This window comes from Pongo abelii, chromosome 5 (genome assembly GCF_028885655.2).
Source record: "Pongo abelii isolate AG06213 chromosome 5, NHGRI_mPonAbe1-v2.0_pri, whole genome shotgun sequence".
Lineage (NCBI taxonomy): Eukaryota > Metazoa > Chordata > Mammalia > Primates > Hominidae > Pongo > Pongo abelii.
Genome location: NC_071990.2, coordinates 97,925,738 through 97,952,572, shown reverse-complemented (window position 1 = coordinate 97,952,572; position 26,835 = coordinate 97,925,738). Strand labels below are relative to the sequence as shown.

General features: G+C 39.4%; 1 protein-coding gene across 7 annotated transcripts in view; it reads right to left on the bottom strand.

Moving 5' to 3' along the window:
• Positions 1-26,835, bottom strand: part of KLHL32 (kelch like family member 32) — a 215,734-nt gene that overhangs the window by 66,693 nt on the left and 122,206 nt on the right. For 4 of the 7 annotated variants that reach the window (XM_002817169.6, XM_024248574.3, XM_054557906.2 and 1 more), the window contains exon 5: positions 8,844-8,942. In XM_002817169.6, the coding sequence (XP_002817215.1) occupies positions 8,844-8,942 (99 nt within the window). The other 3 variants (XM_063724914.1, XM_063724913.1, XM_054557903.2) reach the window with 3 other exon arrangements.

Genomic DNA, 26,835 nt, shown 5'->3' with positions numbered 1-26,835 from the left:
TTTCTAAGTACCTACCATGCACTAGAACTAGAGATGAAAGACTTTTCCAGTTGTTTCTTGGATTCTGTATACCAGGATGGAGAAAGATGTTTTAATTATAGAAAGGGCAGGGGAAACAATAAAACAAAATTTTCTGTCTACAAAGTGTCAATACCATGTATTGTGTTGCTTTTGTCAAAGCATTATTTTATTATTTATTAAAGTACAATTTCAGTATGATGTTTTCAAATTTCAGAGGCAGAGAGAAAGTGACGGTTCATTTAATTATTTGTGACTTCTAAAAAACAATGTATGCATTTCAGCAAAATCAAAGAGAAGTGGCTAAGAGGAAGAATATCTTTTACAGAATGGTGATTATTCCCCAAAATTTCAGGAACAGATTTGTCCAATAGGTTGTCAATTTGAAGTAGGCAGCAAAGTTGCTGACATTTCCAGAAATGAGGGAAGACAGGGGTGAGGGGATTGGGTAGGAGGATAACTTGGAATTAATAGAGGAATTCACAGGTGAAGCACCACATTATATCGGCTCTGGTTTATAGAGCACTCACCGATATAGGATACTGTGTTTGTAAGATACTTTGCATGCACTATCTCATTGAATCCTTCAACATCCCTAAAAGGTAGACTGTATATAGGATACCATATCTGTATTTCACAGATGAGGAGTTGGGGGGCAAAGAGGTTAAGTAACTTGTCCGACGTCACACAACTTTGGGACATAAACTTATGTCTTGGGGAGACAGATAAGTAAATTAACACAAACAATATGGTCTCCCAGAAGATTGCCCATAATTAAAGAAGAGGAGGAAGATATAATTCCAACTGAGTAGATTGATCAGGCAACTCTGGAAGAGGAGACAATGTGAGCCAAGTACTTGAAAGTTACATAGGAATTCAGAAGGTGACAAAGTGAGGGAAAAATAATTCACAGAAAAGGAGGCTTCGTATGAAGAGGATTAGGTACAGGGAAGTGCATAAAGTTCATAATGACTATGGAACAGGCATTGCACATGGGTAGTAAATTGTCAAAAAAAAAAAAAAAAAAGCTAAAGAGATAGCATGTTTCATAATAAAGACAGGCCCTGTGTACCAAATTAAAAGGAGTGAACCTCATCCTGAAGACTATGTGAACCACATTCATCATAATGAATAATTTTAAGCAAGAATATGACATGATGAGGTTGTGATTTTTTTAAAAAATCAATCAAACAGAATTTTTCATGGATTAAAAAAAACTTTTCAAAATCTATCAAACAGAATTTTGGAATTCTGTACTGGAATGGGGCAAGAGGGAAAGCAGGTTCATCAGTTAGCAAGAAGTTTCTTTAGTCCAGAAAACAAGTAATATGGACCTGAATGAAGACAGTAGTAGTGGAAAGAGAGACAATGAGAGAGATTTAACAAGGGGGTGGGGCTGAAAGGCCTCTGTGTCAGTGTATGTGGGGCTCAAGGAGATGGGAGATTCTAGGATGACTCCTGGTTTTCTGACTTGGGTTCACACTCAGAAAGGTCATGTGCCTGAGAAATATCCAAGCGAAAGTGTAGACTAGGCAGCTGGCTTGGAGCTAAGACAAGCTGTCCATGGGGTACAGTCAGAATAGGGTACATTATAGAGACAAGAAATAGAAAGGACACGGTTCTGCAATCAAAAGATGGAAAGCTAGCTTGGATTTTAGGGAAAGAAATTGTTTTGTGGACCAGACAAATAACTTAGATTGTACAGTGTTGATTAGCATTAGACTACAGGCAGGGAGCCCAGCTGAGTTATTGCAGGGCAGTCCAGGAAAAATAGTCCCAACCCGAATGATGTCAATGACAATGAGGAGAAAGAGAAGGCAGCATATTTGAGAAAGATTTAAATGGCTAAACCAACACTATTTAGTGGAATTCATGAGGTCTTGGCAGAGTGTAAGATTATGCCAAGGTTTGAGTGACTAAAAAGATGATGGTCCCTTAACAAAGACAGGGAGGATGAGGAGGAGTAGGTGTGTGAGACTGGGCAAAGGTGAATTTGGGCAGCATGTGGGATATCAAGTGAAATGCTGGCTGAACATACAGGGCTGGAGCCCAGGAGAGAGGGCTGGAGTCAGTAACCCTCCACAGATGCATGAAAGAGAGTGATAGTGAGCAGAAGGGAAGGGTGCTCATGCAGAGCTCCCATGCTTTGAGGGACAGTCAAGGAGCTAGTGGAAGAACACTTGTAAAGGTACTGAAAATGAGTAGGAGAATACGAGAGAGCCCCGAGAAAGAGAGGCGCAGGAAAGAATGCAGCTCCCGGTGTCTAAATGCTGTAGAGGAGTCACTTTAGGATACCACAAAGGCCTGCTACATCAGACAATAAGGAGGCTTTGGTGACCTTTGTTGGAAGAACTTTTGAGGAGTAATGAAGGCAGAAGACTGAGTTCAATGGGCCTGAAGAATGAACAGGAGGTAAGGAGTGCAGACACTGGGTATAGTTGGGTAGTGAGGGCAAGGAGCAGCTGCGGTAATGGGAGATGAAGAAGAGTGTCTCCCGCTTTATTGATCCTATTTATAAACTGAAAGAAAAGTGCCAGTAAAGGGGAAATCAAAACCAGAGGAAACACAGGGCGTAACTGATGGAATAAGGAGCAGAAAGGTGGTTTAGCTTCAGGAAAGAGGAGAGACATTTCACCATGACTAGAAATATTTACAGATGGGTGGGTGGGAGAATAAATATCTCAAATGAAACACAGATCTTCTTTTACACACCCCCCCACCAATTTCCAAGTATTAATAATGGAACTCAGTGAGATTGATGTTTGTTTGTTTTGATTATTGATTCTGAACTCTAGCATGAATAAAATACTGGAAACACTTTATTTTAAAGAAGAAAAATGCATACTGAAAGTGATTTTAAAATCACCCAGCTGACAACAGTTAGCTTAGGTTTGAAATGACTAATATTATTAGTGAACTCTTTCAAGAGATATTCTTTCAGGAGAATCTTTCTCCTCTTTAAAAACCTCACAGAGAAGATACAGTCAATCCTACATTATCCATATAACAGATTAAAATGCTGAAATGACTTCCCTGGCCAGCCAGTGTGCCTCTGGGCTGTCGCTTCCTGACATCCTTTAGTGTGGGCTTAGGGAATAAAAGCCAACATAATAGCATATGAAAAAAATTAATTGGGACCCTAAAATGGCTACTGCAGATCTTATGATGCATTTCAAAGCCAAATATGAATGTTATTTGGCAAATATGATATTCTGGATTACCCATGCCAGATAGCAAATATTCTTGATTAGAACAAATAATTACTAGTTGGCTATGCTTTAATAGGTCTGATACATTTCCACCCTTTTTGATCATTTTCGCTGATTAAAAATAATCCAAAAGATTAAACCATTTGTAATATGCTTTCCAAAGTCTGTACTTTAACTTTCTCCAAACACAAAAGCCTCAGCTCTAGTGAACTATGGAACAGCACTCAGTGCATTTGATTATGAGTATATTAAATATATATGTTGGTACAATCATTTGTCTTCTCTAATGTGGGAAAAAATGGTTCAGTGTTGAAGAAAAATGCACATGAGTTATAACTTCTCCTCAATCTTGAGAAGTTATTGTCTTCAGAACACCCACTATATATTATGTATTTGGGTGATACTCTTAATTTAATAATTAAAATTATAATAATACATTGTTTAGAAGAGATAACCTCCTATAAGTCATTGTAGTATTACTTAATTAAAAATGATAGTCTATTATAATACCGTAAAATATGTGAGCTCCTCAGTGTCAAATTTAATCCCCAAAGAAAGTATTTTTAACAAAAAAATATATTCAGTGGGCAAAACTAATGAAAGGCTGGTAGTATATTTTTCCTACTATAACATAAATTTTAATATTTAAAAAGCAGAGAAAAATTACTGAATGGAGGCACCTTTCAATCCCTCAGTACATAATGAACTCCCACGATGTGAAGGGAGGGAGGGTATAAGGCATAAAATCAGTATAAGGTGTGATCCCTCTGCTCGAAAGCCCCACAGTGTAACTGGAGGTGGTAAGACATTTTACAACTACATTAAACTCTGTGCAGAATGATGCAAAAACAGCACTCAGATACCTTCAGCCCTGATGTAGGTATTTCAAGAATCCAGTGCTTCTCAGAATTGAAAGTGGAAACATAGTTTCTTATTGAAATTGCCATCGGTACAAAAAAAAAAAGGAATAAAATCACCCAGAATTCTCCTTAACTCCCCCGTGACAGAATAGCTTTTATTAAACCTTTGTACCTTAACTGAAGAGAGAAAATAACTAATTCTCACTGTAGCCCACTTAGTGTAAAATTTAACGAAGACAAGGGATGCTGAGTAAACATCAGTTACAGAGAAGGAGATTTAGGGCAGAACCCTTTCTCCCTCCTATTCCCTTTATGTTCCTCCTTGGCTTCTGAGTGAAGAATAGTAAGAATTTGGGCTTTGCTTTACTTAATGATCCACATGTGCACGCTGTAAACAGAACAATGCCTTCTATCTGGGGAAATGGTCTTTCATGCTGTAAAAACAGAAAACAAAACAAATGCAACAGACCCCCCTCTCTGTTTCCCTTACAATGATAAAATGCTCTACCTATAGCCCTTGCATCCCAGCCTCTCACATCCCAGCAGCACGCCTCCTCTTGCAGGTCACGTCTTTCACATAAAAGTGCTAAACTAATGCCGCTTAATGACAAATTAATGTCCATGAATAAAAAATACACCTCTAATAGCATAGAGTAATTTGCCATTACAATATCATCATTGGACATGCCCCTGGTTTAATACGATGTATTTAATTCATAACCTAATGAGTGATATATAAAAAGAGGGAGATGAACCCTGCAATTACATTTATGTGAGTCTGTCACCTTATTTGTAAAACCTTAGAGTCATTTACATTCAAATTAGAACAAATGAGTGATTTCACAAAGTGTGCTGATAAATGACCACAGCAGCCCAAGACAAAACTGTATTTCCTGTGAACACATTAACAGTTTCCTATTATTTGTTAAAAATTACAATGCATATTGCCAAATGTGGTGTGAATAATGACTTTTTTACTGATTAGGTCAGAAGACTAATATGTAGCAAAATAAATAATTTTTCTTTTCATTTTTTTCTGATTTTTGCTTTAAATTAACTACTGAATTCTGGTGGATTCACACTGCCACCTGCTGTCTAGCAATAGATATTACACCTATATTCCTATCAAAAAGGGAGTTGCGTATTCAGTACTTTGGTGGTTTTATTTGAAAAGTCTACGTGATGGTTCTGTTTATCAATACGTTTAAATTACATGTTATTAAAAAGACAATGATACTTCGGGAACATAAACAATGGTTGTTAATAAAACAATATAATATGCTTGGGAAAGGTGATACAAAATGTATAAACTTTTTTTTTCTTTTTTGGAAAGCTAACGACCAAAAAGAGACATCTTCATCAAAGCTTCTGATGCATCACTTGCAGGAGATGTAACACAAAATTCAGTTGCCAATATTCCTGATCTTATGGCATTGTGCATCAGCAGAGGTGATGGTGCGTGTATGTGTGTGTGTGTGTGTCTGTACGAAGTTTTCCCCACTCCTACCGCTTGGTACAATCTAAAGGGGACTGAGAGGCTCTGCCTGCCACTGAGGATCTCTACCAATGAATCTTCTCCCCTAATGGCAAGTCCCAATATGAAAACTCTGCCTTAGGGCCCAGAACAAAGCAGGCTAGGAAAGGCACAATGGCTGGAGATGAAGCCAGGGAGGAACAGGCCTGGCATTGAAGATGAGGCTAAAGACTTTTGTGGGAGAAATAATGCACCTGAATGATGATCAGGGTAGCTAATGAAAGTTTTCAAGCCAGTCAACATCCTAGTTCTCAATTTAAGTTTCTCCATCTGTAAAAAGAAAACAACACCCACCAGTGTCAAGGGGTGACTTAACAGTGGAAATGGGAGTCCCTGCAAAACACTCAGCATGGATAGGCCCTCAATATATGTGGTTCCCTTTCTTGGGAAAGATAGAGATGCTCTGGGGGCCATGGGTTACCACAGATTGAGGCTAGAAACAAGCAGACTTCTCAGGAGGGTACTGTAACCTATAGACAAGATTAATGGGAGCCTAAAGAAAGGCACCCCCCCCATCAATTAGCATCAAATACAATGCCCAGCTTTCCTTTTTCCCACACTCATGCTTTGAGAACCTGTGAGAAGGCTAATTAGGGGGCTAATTAAATAGCTGTCCTCATTGACACAGAGGAGCACTGCTCCTGCAATTTGGGGTTCCTTCTCTCAGCAGCCTGCCAGAGGAAATGAAAGAGAAAGGAGCCCACACAGTGCCAGGTATCCCTTTCCTTTTCAGGAGGGCAGCAGCACCATTTACATGTTCACAGGAACTTCAGGATGGTGAGGCTCAGGGAGCTTCCACCAAGGGTTTCCCTTGGAGCTGCTTTGTAGCGAGCACTGGAGGGCAACGGTATATTTGAGCCGGTCTGCCCTTCACTCCTCTGGCATAGAAACCAAAGAAAGAATGGCATTTTAAGAACAACAAAACAATACAAGACATCTTAGTGAAGAGAGTGGTTTCCAAAACTCCTAGTTGACAAAGTACCACACAAAGATGGAGAATATATCAGCTTTGATTGAAGGGGCACAATTCCTGGGTACATTTTAAGCACTGGGAATTTTTCACATTAACAAAATATTATTTTATATACTCAATGAAATTGAGTATAAATTAAAAATCAGTTGAACAATATTACCAAAACACAGCAAATAGATATAGCTATGGAGACTGTATCAAAATATAAAAGTCGATTGAATTGACCCAGTCTGTGATTTTTATAATCTAAGAGAGAAGCAGGGTGTATATTTTTTAAAGGCTGAAATAAGGAAAGTTTCTACATCGACATGATTTTGGTACTCATATAGTCAAAATTTCCTTCTACAAGTTTGACATCTTGCAATAATCACAGGTAAAAAGAAAAAGTAAAGTTACATGACAAAATGAAAACATTTGTGAAAAGTCAGTGAAAATTTCAACCACTATTCAAGAAGCCTGAATAATAACCGTTCACAAGCATGTATGCACGCTACACTTTTACCTCAGCACAATAATGAAATGCAGAAGTTAAATTCCAAAGTATACAAGTCACTTAGTATCTCAACAAATCACCCATCTGATGGGATAGGGGAAAATACCCATGGACCTTTAATGTTCATCTGGAATTCTCACTTACAGAAAATTATAGGCTTAGGTATACCCACACACCCCTGCATACACACACCGTTTATAACGTACATCATGATAACTAACGCTCTAACCAAACTGTGTCAACATGCATCACTGATTACTATCTGCCATGGGGAAAGTGAATCAGGTGATGATGCGTAAAGCCCAAGTTGCAATATTTGATGTAGAAATGTCAAATAAAAGTAATTTCAATTTCACAAGTCAAACACACACTTTTGAAGTCTTATAACCTTTCCACATGATTCCCATTTGCTACAGGCAGAAAGGGATTAAAAATAGCTTTCCCATACCACCTAACAATATTGAGAGGAAACAAAAAGAAAATAAGGTAAAAAAAATCATTAAGCATTTACTGTTAGATTAAATGTGCTCAAATAATCATAAGAATTCCATATACTGTATTTGAATTTTCCTCAGGTGAACATGGCTGACTTTCCTCACACTGTCTCCCTGGGAAGTGCTGGTTCCTATTTTCCAGGGTTGCTGGGAAGATTAAATAAGATGCTAGATGAGAAAGGGCTTTGTAAACTACCTAAGAGGTAACAGAAGTCAATGATAAAAGTATATATTTAAAATTACAGAAAATGATTTAAAAGGAAAATAAAGTAATTGGGCAGGAAAACAAAACTTTTCTGCTCACTAATATCATGTCATATGCAAAAAGATAGTGGAATTAAATTGTGTGATGAATTTATTATTTCTTCAAATTAATTTTTTAATGCTATAATAAATGCAAGTGAAGGTGACACCAGTGGGGGAAGTGGGAGGATCCTAAAATTGCAAATTAGTTAGTAACACTCTATAAAGTCCAAGAGACTCATAGCCATGCTGTCTGCCTAAGATGCCCTATAGACTCTTACCTAACAAGAAGTTTTCATCCAACCAAGAAATGGTCTTTGGAATCAGAATGTCCTACCAGCCACATTGCCTCAGACAAGTTGGATATATTTTGAGTCTCTGATTTTTTAAATCTATAAAAAAGGGCAAAGTTATTGTGAGGATTGAATGTGAAACAACTGTGAACACACAGTCAGTGCTTGGTGTTCGGGAGTTTTCTCTCCCTCCTTCTCATGGGGCCTTTCCTGACCAGCAAATCAGGATAGGAATACGCACATCACTTATCCCTTCTACAGCATTTACTGCCTGGGAAGTTCACATGGTAATTAATTACATAGGACTTTGTGATTTACTAGATACTGTTACTGAGATCTTCAATGACTATTAGACTTTTCTTGCATTTGTGATTATTTCCATAACCAGACAATATTGCTTCGGACTAGGACTCCTTTCAGCGACATCTCCCCGGGCCCCTGCAGGGAATCCTGTGCGTGGTCACTGAGTTAATCGGCTGCTCGAGGGTCGTGGGGACCTAAGGTGGGCAGGACAGTGGAGGAAGACTCCCACTTCCGTGATTGGATGCAAGACCTGCAGCCGCCCTCCTAGGAACTTCTCAGCTTGTGTCCTGGAGAAACTCTACTACCATAGCTCACACCCCACCCCCACTTTACCTGTCATTCAGCTCCAGTTGGTGGGGGCCAGCTTATGACTGCAGGGAAAGGAATGTGAAGGGTGTATGAGCAGGATGCAAGCTCACATACCTGGATGAGATAGTGGGAGCATAAATTGAGAAGCTCCAACAGCTGTAGGTGACTGCCCGCTGCTAGCACATCCTGGATCACACCTGGCTCCAGCAAAATCTGTTTTGTTTGTTAACAAAAATAAAACTATCAGTTACACTTACAAATATAATGCTGCTTAATATGTAGATATACCATAGTATATTTAAATTGCTGCTTTACATACTCTATTTCAATTAACACTGTTCCTTTTTATGGAAGTCAGTTCTTCTCTTCCTGTTCTGATTAATGAGCTCTGGCCCTTACTCTAACAGCCGATTTTCTCTTTACTGCATGTGCTGATACCATTTGTGTGTGTGAAGCTCCGCACTTAACCACTTATTTTTTTGTGGGAGGGTATAAACATTTTCAAAGAACAACATAACCCTCTTAAAATTCAGTTTGTGATATAATCTTATAAAATACAAAAGAACTGAGTTTTAGTTTTTCAAAGTATATTTCAGAATTTTCTTCTTTAGTAGACCACAGAAACAGATATTTTAGGGAAAGGGACATATGTTTCTCCTTGCCATATAAGACCAGAGGTGGATATTAGGCCATTTTACTTCTAAGTCCTACAACAGTAAGCTTCATCCGCAAACTTCCATTTTCCTCTTTCTCAGTCTCAGATTCTCTTATCCTTTCTATTTAAAATAAAGGAGGTTCCACTAGCATTTTCAGAATACAAAGACATCACATAGAGATAATGCCTCCCAAGTATCCTGGTGATACCAATTTTTCACTTTGTTAAGTCCAATTATCTACCTACTGCTGCCAGCTCTTGAGCAGCTGATCAGGGCTGGAAAAAAGGCACACGACCATGTTGACAAAATTCACATGAATTACTGCCAGGTGCAAGGAGGTCTTTAGTGATGCCCCAGCCCTCCATTCTAACCCATTTCCCCAGCCCAGTGCTTCCTGAGTCTGGTCTCTGGACCAGCAGCATTGGCATCACCTAGGAACTTATTAAACTGCAAACTCTTAGGAGCCTCCCAGACGTACTGAATCAGTAAGTTTCAGGGTGAGGCAACTAGTGTTTTAACAAGTGTCCTGAGTGGCTCTGATGCACAGGGAGGCACTAGTCAATTCACCCATCCACTCTACTACTTCACCACACTCCTTTCTCAAGCCTCCAACTCCTCCTTTGCCACCGGATTTTCACTTCATGATCTTTGAAAACCTCTTACCACCAAATCTACCAACTTATCTACCTACATCTGTATCAGAACCTTTTGCTCTCCCCAACAGTCCACTTGTGTGCTTGATCCCAACCCCTTCTGCCTGCAATTCTCCCCTCTTGTTCCTGCATCACTATAGGTTCCCTTTCTACTGGATGGTAGGTTTGAAAACCTCAGGGTCATTCTTGACTCTTGTTTTCCTTAGGCCTTATATCGAATCCATCAGCCAGTCCTGTTGGTTCTATCTTCAAAATAGTTTCGGAATTCAATCACTGCTCACGACTTCGATAATCACTGCTTTAGTCCAGTCCACTCCTCTTCCTAAACTTAACTGTAATCACCTCCTAGCTAGTTGCACTGCTTTCTCCTTTGTCCACTCACACTATCTGTTTTAATAATATCAACCAAACTGGTTCTTTAAAACCACAAATGAAATCATGTCACTGTTTTTATTCAGAACTTTCTGAAGACTTTCCATCTCCATGAAAATAAAATCCAAAAAGGCTCCACTATAACCTAAAAAGTTCTTGAATATGCTGAGTACCTTGGTGTTTACAACTAGTTGTTTGCTCTGCCTGGGCCACTCCCTCATATACCTCAGATAACGTCTTACCTGAGATGCCTTCCCTGACCCTCGTATGTGGAACAGTAACCCACCCCTGAACAGCCATCATTCCCTAGCTCCTAACTTTGTTTTATTCTTCACCATAGTGCTTACCACCTCACATTACATATCTTTTTGCCTATTTGCTTATTTTTCTCTGCTCAGTATAAGTTTCAGGAGAGCAGGGACTTAGTCTATTTTGTATCCCCAGCACTTAGAACAATGTCCAGCACACATAGCTGTTGCTCAATATTCATGAAGTTATTTAATTAAAATGCTAATGAATTAATTGATCTCTACATATATTTTTTATTCAGAATCAATTTTAACTAATTTTATAAGAAAGAAAAAAAGGACTCTATATTTCTAAGCTGGCAAAGTAAAGAAGTGCCACAAAGCACATGTGGCAAAAATACCAACACTCATCTTATTCTGAAAAATCTTTATAGCTCCTTTTCCATCTAGTCAGAAAGAGAAACCCGAATTTCTCCAACTCCTCAAGGAAGGAGGCTTTGACTGACATTCAGGAAATTAGTGCAGCTCCCATCAGAGGAGCAAGGATGTTGTATAGTCTTGCAGAAGAGGCATGGCCTAAGGAGGAGAATGGGGAATAGATGGATTAGAAAGGTTGGTTTAGCCTTTAAATCCTGTCAGTTGTGCTCATTTCACACAACTGGTATTTATGATAACCTCCAAGGCTCACTAATAGCAAACACAACGCCAGTGATCACAGAGAGACAAGATGAATATTCCATAGCACGTGTTACATGTCCAGCAGGCTGACTTCCAGAAGCCTGCACATGAAAAACCCATACGGCGATTGTTTTTGTCTTTTTTTATTTTTTGTTTTGTAGTTTTTTCCTTCCACTCATTATAACATAAGTTTTTCTAAAATATGCTTTAGCACAGAAAATCTCTAAGTGCTCTTAAAGGGTTGGAGAAAGAAACCCTACCAGGACAGCTGTTCTCACTTATGGAAACAGAACCAGTGTTTGCAAACCTCACTGTACCAGAGGCTTTTGATTCAGCTTTGTTGCTCTTTGGTGACTGATTGTTCAAATATATTTTTCCAGGGAATTTGTGTTTGGCCAGCAATAAAATCAAAGGTCCAGTCTCCTCATGATTTACAGTGTGGTGAATTTATCTGTCACCTGCCTCGAAGGACTGGCCAAAAGAACAACCTCTGCAGAAAAAAGGGATCTCAAACACACAGGTTTATGGAGAGCAACTAAGACAGCTGCATTTACCTTCTGCCAAGCATTATATTTAGGTACTTCAGAAACATACCCATCAACATGTAGTCTGACACTCAAACCAGGACAGATAGGAGGAGGGGTCACTCAAGGACCACCTGCAGGAAGGAAGAGATGTTCCCCAAGATCTGAAAGCACACAGGGTGGGAATAGGAGCTAATGTGAGTGGCCTGACACATCCAGTCACTCATCAGTCTGGAGGAGCATATCACAGCTAGAGGCATAAACAGTGGACAAGATAAAATGTTTTCATAACAGGAGACCAAGAAAATGCTAGATGCATAAAGCCAAGTGGTCCAGAATCCAGGGGCAGGGTGGGGCGGGGTGGGGGAAGTGGTGGGAAAGGAAACCCTAAAAGAAGGCAAACTAGGCTGGGCATTGCCTCTACCCCCAGTGACACTCACCTGCTTGGGTGGAGCTCACCTGTAGAACTGGGGCTTCTCCAGATTTGCAAACAGGTTTTGATGCAACCAGGAGCAAACTCAGGTGGGGGCATGAATGTTTCTTGTTCACAGAACCATCTGTATAGAGGATTCTTTCCCCGCCTGACCTCCAGGTGGTGGAACACAAGAGGCTGTTCTCGAATGAGGGATGCTGGACAGTGCTAGCAGGGAGGTCACCTCTAGCCTCACCTCACAAAGTAATGAGATGATCACATCTCATTACTTGGGTCTGGCCCAGGAACATCTCCTGCAATTTGTAGCAGGCAAGGTCATATGAATGAGGACAGGGCCATGACTGATTCCCATTCCAAATGCTGAAACTACACTCATTTTGGTGGGGATAAGAACTGACCAGTGGCTGTATTTAGGGTGACACAGAATGGTGTGACAAAGTAATAGTGTAAAACCCACAAGTGCAGGAGAAGGGGATGGGTACCTGGTAAGAGAAATTGTGTCAGAATTCAGTCATGAGGTGGCCCAATCACCCTCCTGGTAGGAGGCACTCTTGAATACTCTGTGCCAACATGTCCTCTGGTCACCAATCCAAGCAGGGTTGGTAGCAGACAGGTGAATTTGCATGATCTCCAATAAAGGCCCTCTAAACTGCAATAAGACTGGGACTCCTGGTCTCCATGCAGAATATGGGGCCAGAATCTGGTGAAAGAGGAGGAGAATGGGACCTGAGGTGAGATTCTGTGTAGGGCATGATGACGTGGGCCACCTCAGTCAGTGCCCACACCTCACATGGGGGCTCTGGGAGGGTGGAGCTGGGACTGAGTGGTGGGAGCAGGGACACCCCACAGTTCCCAGGGCATCCCTGCCCCTCCTTCAGCTCATCCTCCTGGATCATCAGGTGTCCACTCTCTCAATTCTGTCTTCTTTTTCTCTTTATTTTCCCTCTCCCTTTTACCTAGCCTCTTGGATTGGTGGCTGGTAGGGACTGTCTTTAACAGCCATGGTAAGTCTCAGTGTGACCTTTTTTTTTTTTTTTTTTTTCCTGCCTGTGAACAAGTGAGTTGGCATCTTCAGAAAATTTTGTATCTTCAGATCTTCAAAGCTATCTTCTTCATTTCTTGCATAAGGAGATTTTTAAATTACTTGCTTCTTGGTTTATGTGTACAGTAGACTGAAGGATTTGAGCATGTTAAAATCAGACAACTAAGGTCTTTAGTAAACACACATACCATGTGTGCACATGAACAACATGCTTTTGCAAGCAAAACAAGCGCTTGTACAACTGCAAATTAGAGTGGTCTAATATCATTTATGAGAATAAATGATTACATTTCCTCCCTTCTTTATACTTTTTTTCTTTGGTATTTTTTTTTTCCTGTATAGTATTACAGAATGGCAAATTATCAGAATCTTGAATTTATAATCATCACATGAACTGGATACAACAGCATAAATAGCTTTTAAATGATCACATATTCAACACACATAAAATGTTTTGCATAAAGTTATTTATGACAGAATTCTCACAGATGGAACATGAAACACAAGATCTCTCTAGCTATGAGAAATTGCCACCAATCTAGTTTTAGTTTCAAAACCACTGCACTAAGGACGTTTTATCCACAAGGTGGCACCCATTTAAAGGAAAAGAATTTTCTAAATTGAATCATGCACTGCACATCTATGTCTGACACCTGAAGTTTATTTTTAAGAAAGAAAAACATAGTTCAGGTAAGGATAGTAAAACACATGAATTCCAATTTCTAAATGTTGTGATCATATTGGGAGATGTTCATAAATATGCCTGTTGAAGTGCTCCATCTGAGCAATACTGGCTAGAATTCAGTAGTTCTCTATAAATCAGATAATTCAAACTTTTGAGGCTTGTATTTGGAAACCCTCACCATGTAGCCCCAACCTGCTGTTAAAAACTTTTCTCCAGTTTTATGACCTTCTGGTCCCTTTGCTAAAGCCAGTAATCTACTAGTCTCCACACTCAGGCAATACCTTGTTCTCCATCTTCAATGTCCTCCTCATTTCTTTAATTTCCATATGTCAAAATCCTACTCATTTCAAGATCCAACTCTAAATCCACTCCTTATACAAAGCTTGGCAAGATCTCTCCCCACCCCTACCTCACCCTGGGTCTCCACAGACATCTGGTGAACTAATAAGCCCATGTGTTCTAGGTCACGCTGTCTGCTTTCAAATCCTGGCTCCTACACTTGCTGACAGAATCAACTTGGGAGAACAGCTCAACTCCAGGTGCCTCAGTGTTCTTATTTGTACAGTGAAAGTAATGATGTCTACCTCAAAAACTGTTTTAAGGACCAAGTGAATGCTTGTGTATCATTACAATTGTGTGTGTCTATATGTAACAAAGCAGCTTAAACAAATATAAAGGTTACTTTTCCAGTAACATTTGGATTAGGCAGCTTAGAGTGGCAACCAGCCTCCTTGTATTTTCCTGCTTGGCAAATCTCAGGCTGTGGTTTCATGGTCTCAAATTGGCTGCCATACCTCCAGGCATTATGTCTACATTCAAAGCAGAAAGAAAGGAGAGGTTAAAGAACAAAAAACATTTGCCAGCTGAGTCTAGCATTGTTTATCAGAAAAGCAATAGATTTCCTACAAACACTGTTACAGAGACTTCCATTTACATCTCATTGGCTGGGTGGCTACACATAGCTGTAAAAGAGCCTGGGAAATTAAATTTTTATGGCTAGATGCACCATAGTCCCAAATCAAATTAGAGTTCTATATAAAGAAAAAGAGGAAATGAATATTGGGTAGGCAATCAGGGCATTGGCCATGGGACTTAGCACATATATATATGAGGAAAACTACAAAACTCTGATGACAGAAATTAAAGAAAAACTAAATAAATGGAAAGATGGTCCATGTCTGTGGATAAAAAGGACTCTACATTGTCAAGATGTCAGTTCTTCCCAACTCAATTTATAGATTCAATGTAATCTTATTCAAAATCCCACAAAGTTATTTTTTGTGTATTAACAAACAGATTCTAAAGCTTATATGAAGAAGCAAAAGACCCAAAATAGCCAACACGATGTTGAAGGAGAACAAAGTTGGAGGACTGACAATATCCGCTTCAAGACTAAAAAAAACTACAGTTATCAAGACAGTGTGACACTGGCAAAAGAAGAGAGAAACAGATCAGTGGAACAGAACAGAGAGCTCAGAAACAGACTCACATAAATATGGTCAATGAAGGAGCACAGATAATATTATATTATAGATAATATAATAATAATGGATAAAAGATAGTCTTTTCAAGAATGGGGATAGATCAATTGGACACTCACATACAAAAATTGAACCTGGACACAGCTCTCAAACCCTTCACAAAAATAAACTCAAAACAGATTACAGATGTAGATGTAAAATGCAAAACTAGAAAACTCCTACAAGGTAACACAGGAGAAGATCTAGATAACTTTGGGTATGACAATGACTCTTTAGATACAACACCAAAAACATGGTCCATGAAAGACACAATTGATAACTTGGACTTTTTTAAAATTAAAAACTTCTGCTCCACAAAATACACTATTAGGAAATTGAGAAGACAAGCCATAGGCTAGGAGAAAATATTTGCAACAGATACATCTGCTAAAGGAATGTTATCCAAAATATCAAAAAACTCTCAACACTCAACAACAAAAAAATGAACCATCTGATTTTTTAAATGGGGGCAGGGGGGTAAAAGATCTGAGCGGATACCTCACCAAAGAAGATAGGTGGCAAATAAGCATATAAAAAGATGCTCACATAGGAAAACTGCATTTTTTGTACATATTTTGTTAGATTTATACCTGTTTAATTTTTGGGGTACTAATTTCTAAGAATAGTTTTAACTTTTTAAAACAGTCCCCCAGACCCAAAAGATGAATAATATGTTGTGATACGTGAAAATTATATAAAATTCAAATTTAAGTATAGAGTTTTATTATAACATAGCTATGCTTATTCATTTACATATTTGTCTCTGGCAGTTTCATGCTACAACAGCTAAGTTGAGTAGTTGCGAAATAAACTTTATTTACTTTTTAAAATAGAGACAGGGTCTCGCTATGTTGCCCAGGCTGGTGTCGAGCTCCGGGGCTCAAACGATCTTTCTGCTTTGGCCTCCCAAAGAGCTGAGACTATTGGCATGAGCCACTGCACCTGGCTGTGACAGAAACTTTATATGGCCTGAATTATTTACTACCTGGCCCCTCACAAAAAAAGTTTGCTGATCCTTGGTCTAGAGTATAGGTAGGGGCTGGGAGTCAATAGCATAAGATAATAGCAAGTTATTTGTCAATACCAAATAACTTGGGTCTCGATGACAGCACCAAGGAAGCTAGTTGGATTAAACAGGAGGGTTCTGAAGCAGGAACGATTTGAAGCCTACAGAGTGGGGAGGAGCAAGCAAAGCCACCTGGAAAGGAGTGACGGGAAGGCTGGTGGTGGCACAGAATAAAAGCCCACAGTGAGCAGTGTTACAAAGGCCAAGAGAGAAAAGGCAGGCTGGTGGGCCAGGCCTGGTGGCTTGCGCTTGTAATCCCAGCACTTTGGGAGGCCAAGGCGGGAGGATCACGAGGTCAGGAGATCGAGACCATCCTGGCTAACACGGTGCAACCACGACTCTACTAAAAATACAAAAAATTAGCCGGGCGTGGTGGTGGGCGCCTGTAGTCCCAGCTACTAGGGAGGCTGAGGCAGGAGAATGGCGTGAACCCGGGAAGCAGAGCTTGCAGTGAGCCAAGATTGTGCCACTGCACTCCAGCCTGGGTGACAGAGTGAGACTCCGTCTCAAAAAAAAAAAAAAAAAAGAAAAAGAAAAGGGAGGCTGGCTATGCTGCACGAAGCTGTGAGGTCACATATGACAGTATTTAATTAGATTTGGCAATATTTGTGACTGCCAAGAACAGTTTCAATGGAATGATGAAGATAAAAGCCTCCAGACTTGGAGTGGAAAAGTGAGTGATACATGAGTGAAAGTGAGGAAAAAAAACTTTATGTAACACTTTTCATAAGCTCTGCTGTGAGAAGAGTCAGAGAAATAAATGGTAGCTCAAGGGGAATATAGAAATAAGAAAGGGATTTTTTTTTTTAATTAGACGGGGTCTCAGTCTGTTACCTAGGCTGGGGTGCAGTGGCACGATATGGGCCCACTGCAACCTCCACCTCCCAGGTTCAAGCAATTCTTCCACTTCAACCTCCTGACTAGCCGGGAGTACAGGCACGTGTCACCACGCCTGGTTAATTTTTGTATTTTTAGTAGAGACAGAGTTTCCCCATGTTGGCCAGGATGGTCTTGAATTCCTGGCCTCAAGTAACCCACCTGCGTTGGCCTCCCAAAGTGCTGGGATTACAGGCATGAGCCACCACACCTGGCAAGAAAGGGATTTTTAAAGGTGAGCAATAGAGAGTGTTTACACGCTGTGGAAATAACGTAGTAGAGGAGAAACTGATGGCAGAAGAGACAGCAGCAGGATGACAGGAGTGATATTGGACAGAGTCGGAGCGAGTGGATCCGGACCCTACGTGGGGAGATTAGTCTCTGACAGTTCAGGGATAGCCCTCCCACCGTAGAAGAGGGATATACCCAGAATAAGTTCAGAAACAGGGAGGGTTGAGAATTTGATGGTAAGATGATAAAGATCTTCCTTTCTGTTTCTATTTTCTCAATGGACAGTGGCTTTTCCTTATGATATGTGTACTGGAGGTAGGTTAGTGAGGGGAATGTCTTTAAAAAGAGAAGAGAGAGGGTGAGAAACTCATCAAGAAGAGGAGGAAAGCAAATTTACTAGGGAAACAGATTAACATTGCCTGGCATTGGGTATCTGTCTGAGATTTGGGGTCATGGATTTGAAGTGAAAACAGTGACTTTCTCCAGTGACAACGAGCAGAATTGATTCTTACAGTTGGATTCAACCAATAATTCTCCAAAGATGCCACAGGCTGGAATCAATTTTTATTCCCTCTTATATTTTTCTTTAGACAGGATCTCACTCAGCTGCCCAGGCTGGGGCGCAGTGGCACGATATCAGCCCACTGCAACCTCCGCCTCCCGGTTTCAAGCAATTCTTCCACCTCTCGAATAGCCGGGAGTACAGGCTGTATTCTTTGGGCTGTGCCAAGGTGTTCCTACTTTGACAGATACATGATACATAGAGATGAATAGCTATCTCTAGTTTTTAAGGTGCTATATCTATCTATTCAATTACTATAGAATAAATGCCTATTATTTTCTTCCTGCAAAGTATAATGCAAATTACTGTCTTATTTTTCAGGCAGTCCTCGACAAAGTACTACAACTCAATTATCCATTCTCCTACCTGAATTAGTGCAACTTTTGAAGCATCAAACATACTCAGGTATTTTTCTATGCTATATATGCAAATAATTCAGATCCCTGCTAATCCATTTCTTAAAAATGCAATGGTGTGTTGATCTGGCATTTCCAATCACAGTTTGACCTACTGTGAGAAAGCACCAATGTACATTTTCTCATCCGTGCATCCCTAACAACTAGTAAGTCCTTAGCATATAGTAGGTGTTCATTAAGTATTTGCTGAATTAATGAATCTAAATTTGAGAATAAAATGTAAATGGATGGTTTTTATGAAGTCTACAAAAATAAAATATTCACAAGTTAACTTAGAGTATTCAATACATTCAAATTATGCCTTCATTTGAATGTTCTCATCATTATTTTACTCAAATGGAATATATACTTCAATATAAATCATCTTAAAAGTACTGTTTAGCAAATTATTTATCCCGATATTAATTACAATGACCATATATTTTTGCTATCATGTTGCTTTCTTTTTTAAAAACTTAAGTTAGAATTGTAAAACTCCCATATACTGCTGCTTCATACAAATACTGAATGCTTCCAGCAGAGGGCTCAAGAATTCTATTTTAAGGAAAAAAGAATTCCTTATTATGAATATTTAAGGAAAAGTGAAAGAAAAGAAAGAAAACAAGATGTTTTGTAGTTTATGCATATATTATGTGTAGTCTATGTATTTTGTAGTTTATGTGTAGTATATGCACAGACTACAAAATGTCTATGTATGAATGCATAGTATATAAATAAAAATGCATAGTATATAAATAAAAGGCGTAGTATACAATAAATTTATTTAATACATTTCTTATATACTATGCATATAAATGCATAGTATATAAATAAAAAACAAATGTACTTATATCTTATCTAATTCCAGAAAAGAAGTTGAAGTAAATTATATCACAAAATCTTCATAAAATCACATAGACATATGGGCATCTGAAGAAAATGGGCATCCGAAGAAAGCGGAAGGATAACGTATAACATGTAAGTAAGTGAGAATTTGGAGTGAAAATATTTTTTTACTTTTAGTCTTACTAATAATTTTATAAAAATTTGGGTCGTGTTTTTCAATTTTCAACGATAAAGTAATTTCTTTTTATAGAATTTGCAGTATCCTTATATTTAGTGCTGAAACAAGGATGAAAAAAATTTGGGAAATGTGTGGAATGATTTATTTATGGAGCAAGCTGGGAATTTGGAGGCACTTCATTTTCATAGGCAGAACTAATGGGCTGTAGCACCACTTTATTCATGCCTACAACTAACATTAAGATCCCTCCGGGATTCCAAAAATGTTCAGAAAGAGGTCTCAAATCTTTTTATTCAGTCTATTTACTTATTATCTTCTCTGCCTCATTTCAAAAAGGATCTGAGGCATCAATACAAGCATTTAAATATTAAGAATAAAAATAACTCAAAGCAAGAGAAAACAGGAAACAATATGAGGTCAGGAGAGAATGTGTGTGTGTGTGTGTGTGTGTGTATCCATCCTCATAACTATTATAAGTGGGTCACAATGTGACTCTATGCTTCCTAGCATCAAAACTGAAAAAGAAATATAACCTAATGCAAGATTAAAAGGTGAAAATACTAAGGAGATTTCTAGATTCTCCAGACCCTGAGATGTAATGGAAATTTCCCAGCAGACATTATGAGGGTTATTGAATGATTTGCTTGATAATACTTCTAATAATACCATCAGAAGTATATTTTATAGAACATTGTATAAAAAGTGAAGGTTAATAAAGAGATTATTTAAGACCCAGACATCCAGTTTTCTGGCTTTCTGGCTTGATCTAGGTATAAAATTTAAAATATTTAAGAAGTCCTTCTCAATGGAGTCAATACTACCTTCTCAGGGAAATTTGGAAATCTGCGGGGATATTTCTGGTCCTCCCAGGAGGGTGGGCAATATTGGCCTTTATTGGGCAGTGGCTGGGAGGCTAGATGCCAGGCAACACACAGGGCGATCACCAACCACAAGGATTGACCTACAGCCTGCATGTTGGAATGCCCTGCTGGGTGTGCAAAGAAGTGAAACATTTGTTTACACAGATTGAAGCCCCGGACCTAACTCTGTTTTACATAGAAACACATTCTTTGCTGTTCTGTGTCAGAATACACTGGCTTTTCCAGGAATGCTGCGCCCATAAAAACAAAGAGAAGACTGTTACTTTGTTTTGTTTAGAATTGTATAATACCAAGAGTTGTTCATTATTTTGGAAAATCATGTCACATGCCACCTGGGATCTGTCCTTGTGGTATCTGAGTTGACAGTACAACATTCATTCACCAGTCTGCATCTGCATGTGCATCTGTTGTCCCAATCATGGTGATTCTCCCTATAGGTGCAGACAGGTGACTACTTCATTATGTCTTTTGGAAGGGTTGTACTCCAGCATGTACACACTGAAATATAAAGGATTTTAAACACAAACTTCTTTTGTTTGTTCTTTTACATATGGTTAGGAAATTCTATTGGTGCTTAGAGTAATTTGTGTAAGTATGTTATATTGTCTAGGAATTTCATTTTAGGATAATAAAGGTGGCCTTTTTATATTAAGGACTGACAGTTGAGGTTGAGAACCACCAAGCCAGATGAATAGACTGCATATCTTCTGGGGATCCTTTATGTGTAAAATTTCTCCTAAATGAACTTTTAGTAACAGTTGTCCAGAAAACAGGATAAGGCTGTAGTACAATTGTTCTTTTTTTCTGAATAAGAGAAAAAGTTCATGTGCTTTAAAAATCCATCAATAGGCTGATATCTTCTTATGAAATTTAAGGAACTAACCAAGACTCCTCACTACATAAATGATTAACCTCCCTCCACTAAGATGATATGAGGGAGCACCTAAAGGAAGGATCGAAATTTCTTTAGGAAATGATTCTGAGTGCAGCCAACACTCAGAAATTCCCATGATCAAGAAGGAACAAAGTTGTAACGATTTCTGTGCTGTTTACCCACCATGGCAAAGGAAAAATCTCAGATGCACACCATGAATTATGAAATGTGTAGCAATGGAACTTTCTGTTGAAACACTCAAAAGAAACAGGTGCACAGAAGTGCAAAACCCACTGAGTTAACTAGGAGGGTTGATCTACTGTTTGGAGTTACTGGATACTCGCCATTTCTACTTTGGAGAATGTCAGAGAAAGACTGTTTATTGCCCCACCTATGACAATAAAACCATTATCAGGAGCAAAAGGGAAATATTTCTTTTTCTATTCCCAATACTGGCAATGGGGTAGGGTGGGAGGTGCTGAGAGTTGGAAGGAGAATGGAGGAAAGAACAACAAATCCAGCTCATTTGAATGGATTTTTACACAAGGGAGATATGGTTAAAACACAGAAGGGGCCACACTCATCCTTGTCATCTAATATTATCTAAGATATCTGGAGACCCTCACAGTGTTATCAGTGTGCATGATCTGTACATATGACCTCAGGCACCTTAGCCCACAGTGGGTTCCTCAGCACAGAATTGGTGCCAGAAAAGATTATAAATGCTGCAAGAATATTGTTCAAACATATGTGTTTTTTGTTTGTTTGTTTGTTTGAGATGGAGTTTCGCTCTTGTTGCCCAGGCTGGAGTGCAGTGGCGTGATCTCGGCTCACTGCAGCCTCCACCTCCCAAGTTCAAGCGGTTCTCCTGCCTCAGCCTCCTGAGTAGCTGGGATTACAGGTGTCCACCGCCACACCTGGCTAATTTTTTTACTTTTAGTAGAGATGGGGTTTTGCCATGTTGGCCAGGCTGGTCTCAAACTCCTGACCTCAGGTGATCTGCCCACCTAGGCCTCCCAAAGTGCTGGGATTACAGGCATGAGCCACTGCGTCCAGCCCACATTGTGTTTTCATTAGGTGACTGAGTTTAATAATATCCCAAAGGAAAATGTCTGTGCCTGAAATGTGACTATTACTCAAGTAGAATGCTAGACTAATGTAATAGAGTCTGCCCCTATTTTTGTTATTTCACTCCGGATGGCTTTCAAGCCCCACCCTTCCCTATTTCTCTGCTTGTCCTACATCTGAGCAAAGGTTTAAAAAAGCCTGAAAACTCTCTCCAAAATACACAAGTCCTACCTGTGGGTAGCTCTTGCCCCTGCCCCACAATAAAAGCCAAAGCCAGTCATACCTCCATGCTCTCTCAAGCCATTTTTGCACCTGCTTAGGAGTCACCCTGCTCTCTCCAGAAAGCCTCATTATGTGAGGAATAAACCTTTTCACATCCTGTTGGGGTGTGTGGCATTATAAGTCTCAGCATCCAAATCAGATTTTGGGTTGGGGGGGTGGGCATTCTTTTTCTGCCAAGTGACAGCAAGAAAATGAAGACAGAAATTTATAAATTATTTGGGAAAAACAAGAATACATTTTTCAAAAATCAAAACATACTGAATTGGAAAGCTGATCTTAGAAGGATGGCCACAGTTAAACTTCTTTGCACAGAGACATTTTAGACATGAATCTGCTGAACGAATGGCTTTATAATTCTTGCAGCAAAAACTACACTCCGAGCACATTCTGACTGGATAGCACAGAGAAATTTAATAAAGGAGAACAGACTGGCGTGAAGCAGAGACTGTCACTTAGAATTGGCCCTGCCCTACAGGTGGGAGGCCCTCCTATATGACCTGACTGTGAATCAGCTGTTCTCTGTGAGAAAGAGACAGGTCTTGGGACCAACAAAGCTGTTCATATTTTATGGATTCACTGTCAAACAGGAAGCAGACTAATCTTGTTTGTTTCAATAATGCACTGATAAAAGGGAAAATCTCCCCCAAGGCAAATAACTAGTTTCAAAAGATCTAAAAAAGCAAAAAAGTCACTGATGAAATTCAAACTTCCTCTTTTGTTTCACACTTCTCAAACTTTCCATGTCAATACTCCAGTTATGGACTCTGACATAGCTCTGACAAGAAGGTAAGGAGAAATGTCACTTTCTGCAAAATTCAAAATAAAGTAGTCCCCCCCACCGTTATCGACAGTTTCACTTTCTACGGTTTCAGTTACCCATGGTAAACTGCAGTCCAAAAATATTAAATAGAAAATTCTAGAAATAAACAATTCATGAGTTTTAAATTATGCACCATTCTGAGTGGCATGATGCAATTTCCCACCATCCCACTCTGTCCCACCAAGACATAAATCATTCCTTTGTTCAGCATATCTTCATTGTAGATGCTCTCTGCCTGTTAGTAACCTAGTAGCCCTCTGGGTTATCAGACCACTGTGGCAGTATCTCAGTGCTTGTGTTTATTTTACTTAATAATGGCCCCAAGGTGCAAGAGAAGTGATGCTGGTGTACTGTTATAATTGTTCTACTTTATTGTTAGTAATTGTTGTTAATCTTATTGTGCCTAATTTATAAACTAAATTTTATGACAGGTGTGTATGTATAGGAAAAAAACATAGTATATATAGGGTTTGGTACTTATCTGAGGTTTCAGGCATCCACTGGGGTCTTGGAATTTAGCCCCTGCAGGTAAGGAAAGGATGCTATATTCTTCTTTAAAATGTGGATTTCACTGTGTACCCTCCAGAGTGCAGGGCACAGTGGAGGTGCCTCAGGGCCTTTTACTTGCCAGGTAGGTACTGCCAGTTAAAGAAAGGATTGTGAAGCTAAAATATTTAAACCACTGAATGTCTTAACACTACTCCTGAGAGAAACATTTTAAACATTTTCTCCCATGTTTGCTCCATGTGCTACTATTTAGCTCAATTGGGTTATGTTTATAAGTAAATCTGACAGAGACTTTCTCCATATAAATGGATACTTCTATCCCTGAAGGGATGGTCCATGAGAAAGCAGATCCAATTAAGATTCCTGTCACTCTGCTGCCTGGCCTGATGCTCAGGTCTCCCGAGAAATTCTGCTGTGGGGAATACAGTTTCAATGATCATCAAAATGTAATGCACAGTGTTTGCATTATCAGGGCTATATATAAAAAAGTCATGTGAACTTACTAGGGAACCAAATGACAATCAAAAAAAAAAGTTACTATGGTGAGACCTCTGACTGAATGAATATTTTTAAAGTAATTTTTCCCTTAACAGAGTATCATAGTTTTCTTGATTTCCAAAAGGCTTCAAAATAAGAATAGTAATGGTGATACAATATTTCCTTGTAAAGATCATACTGAAGCATTCTCTGGGTCAGAGAAATGTATTTGGGTGAATATCCCCCAAGAGATGGGTTCTTCTATGATTTTCAGAAGCCAAGGGCTGGAGTTATTGAATAATAGAGAGAAATGCAAGGGAACACAGATCCCAAGGCATCCTTTTTCAGAAGCCCAGATATGATATAATTGGTTCACAGCTGACAGAGTTAGCAGTGTCTGGAAGTGGGGAATTGTAAAGGGGACTATAAACGTCACTATCATTTGGTGCAGAGTTTCTCTCTCCACTGGGTTTCTGGAATCTCTTCATCAGTCTCCAAGGGACAGAAAAGGAGGAGAGCTCTCTGGAAATTAAGAGGAAGCTAACTAGGTTTCAACCCTTCCTCCACTACATGTAAGGTATTTATCACAGTGCTTGGCATATAGTCTATATTCCTTGACATCATCATAGCCAGAGTGTTAAACAATAAACTTTATTGTGGTTCGCAGTCCTATTTGCTTCCATTTCGGTCCTAAGGTACTCGAATTTCTAGAGGCTTATCCCAAGGCCTTTGGTGCTGGAAGTTCTACTTTCCAAGCAGGGCTCTTCTTTTTATAAAAGGGTCTTGACGTTTTCTGCTCTTCACTGTCAGGCTGGGTTTTTTGGTTTTTGCTTTTTGATTTTCTAAAAACACCTGCCTGCTCCCGGATGGCTGACCTCTTGTCTAGTTTGGACTGGGATCCATCTCCCAGGCAACATTTCCATCAGAGTATTTTTCTTCCTTATTCCTCATGCCTCTTCTACTCAGGACTGGTCTGAAACATGAAAAAACTTGGCCAGAGTTTCAAAGTGAGGCGAGTAAGGGAGGCCAGGGTAACAGGATGGGCCCTCTTGCCCACCAGCGTAAGTGGAGTTTGTATTTTCTTAGATTCACTTTGCCCTTTTCTCTCTAAGGCAGATCTGCCCAGAGTCAGTTTATGTCACCATTTGCTTCCAACCTTGCTCCCAAACCAAGCCCCGCAGAGCAAGAGCAGCCTGGCCTCTATGCCCTCCACCACTGGTTCTGCTGTAATAATGGCCTCCATGCATGGCTGTACAAGGACACCCACGAGGGCTGCACTGCATCCCAAGCTCTATTCAAGCAGTGTCCCAAGCACAGTGTGCCCAGAAGAAGGGCGTATTTCTCATTAGTGCAAAGGCAGAGTGAATGCTTATGCAGCCCTGTTTGCTACTTGATAGGAAATGCATGCATTTTCAGAATATGTATTAGCATTAAGAGGAAAATCTGCTTTTTCTTTAAAATTTCCTGGATGAAATCTGTAGGCCAATTTTAAGAAGGCTACACTTTAGAGCAATGTGTAGGAGGAACACGCACACATCTTGTTACACTTAGAGGCATTCATTCATCACTCCCACTCTATACTTCCAATTTCTCTCCAAGACAGCAACAATTTTCAGACACTTAAAATACGTACATTTCATACTATGCATATTACAACTGACTAAACATATAATCAACTGTTAGAAATAGCTATAGGCAGATACACTCGATGTTAACCTTGAATTTTTACAAATCTATATACATATCATGGCTAAAGACTACCTGTCAGTGAATGTCCCTAATACGAAATAACAGTTAAGAAACTGAAGAATTATGCTTTCACTCACATTCCTATGCTCCAACCTTTTTGCTTAATGTTAATGTCAATTCCATAGTAAGAGAAAGCAGCTGTTCAACAATCTCAAATAAACTACAATTTCATTCTTTTTGCCATCAGCTGTGTCCATCTCTCAAAGGGAAAATAGATTTATTACAAATTAAAGATGTTTAAGAACCAAACTTTCTTGGATGTTGTTCAAGAAAGGCTGTAGAGGTATCGACTTCTACTCTGTGGCAGAGTGATCACATAGAGAGAACAAGTTCAAGCCCTCATGGACTGACTTGAAAAGGCACAGTTTCCAAGTTGAGAAAACCACCAAGATAGTGTACTCTCTAAATGCCCAAACACTTTTCTGCCTCCTTCAACAAAGTATAACAAATGTAACTTAATCTTTTCTTAATGACAGAGTATAA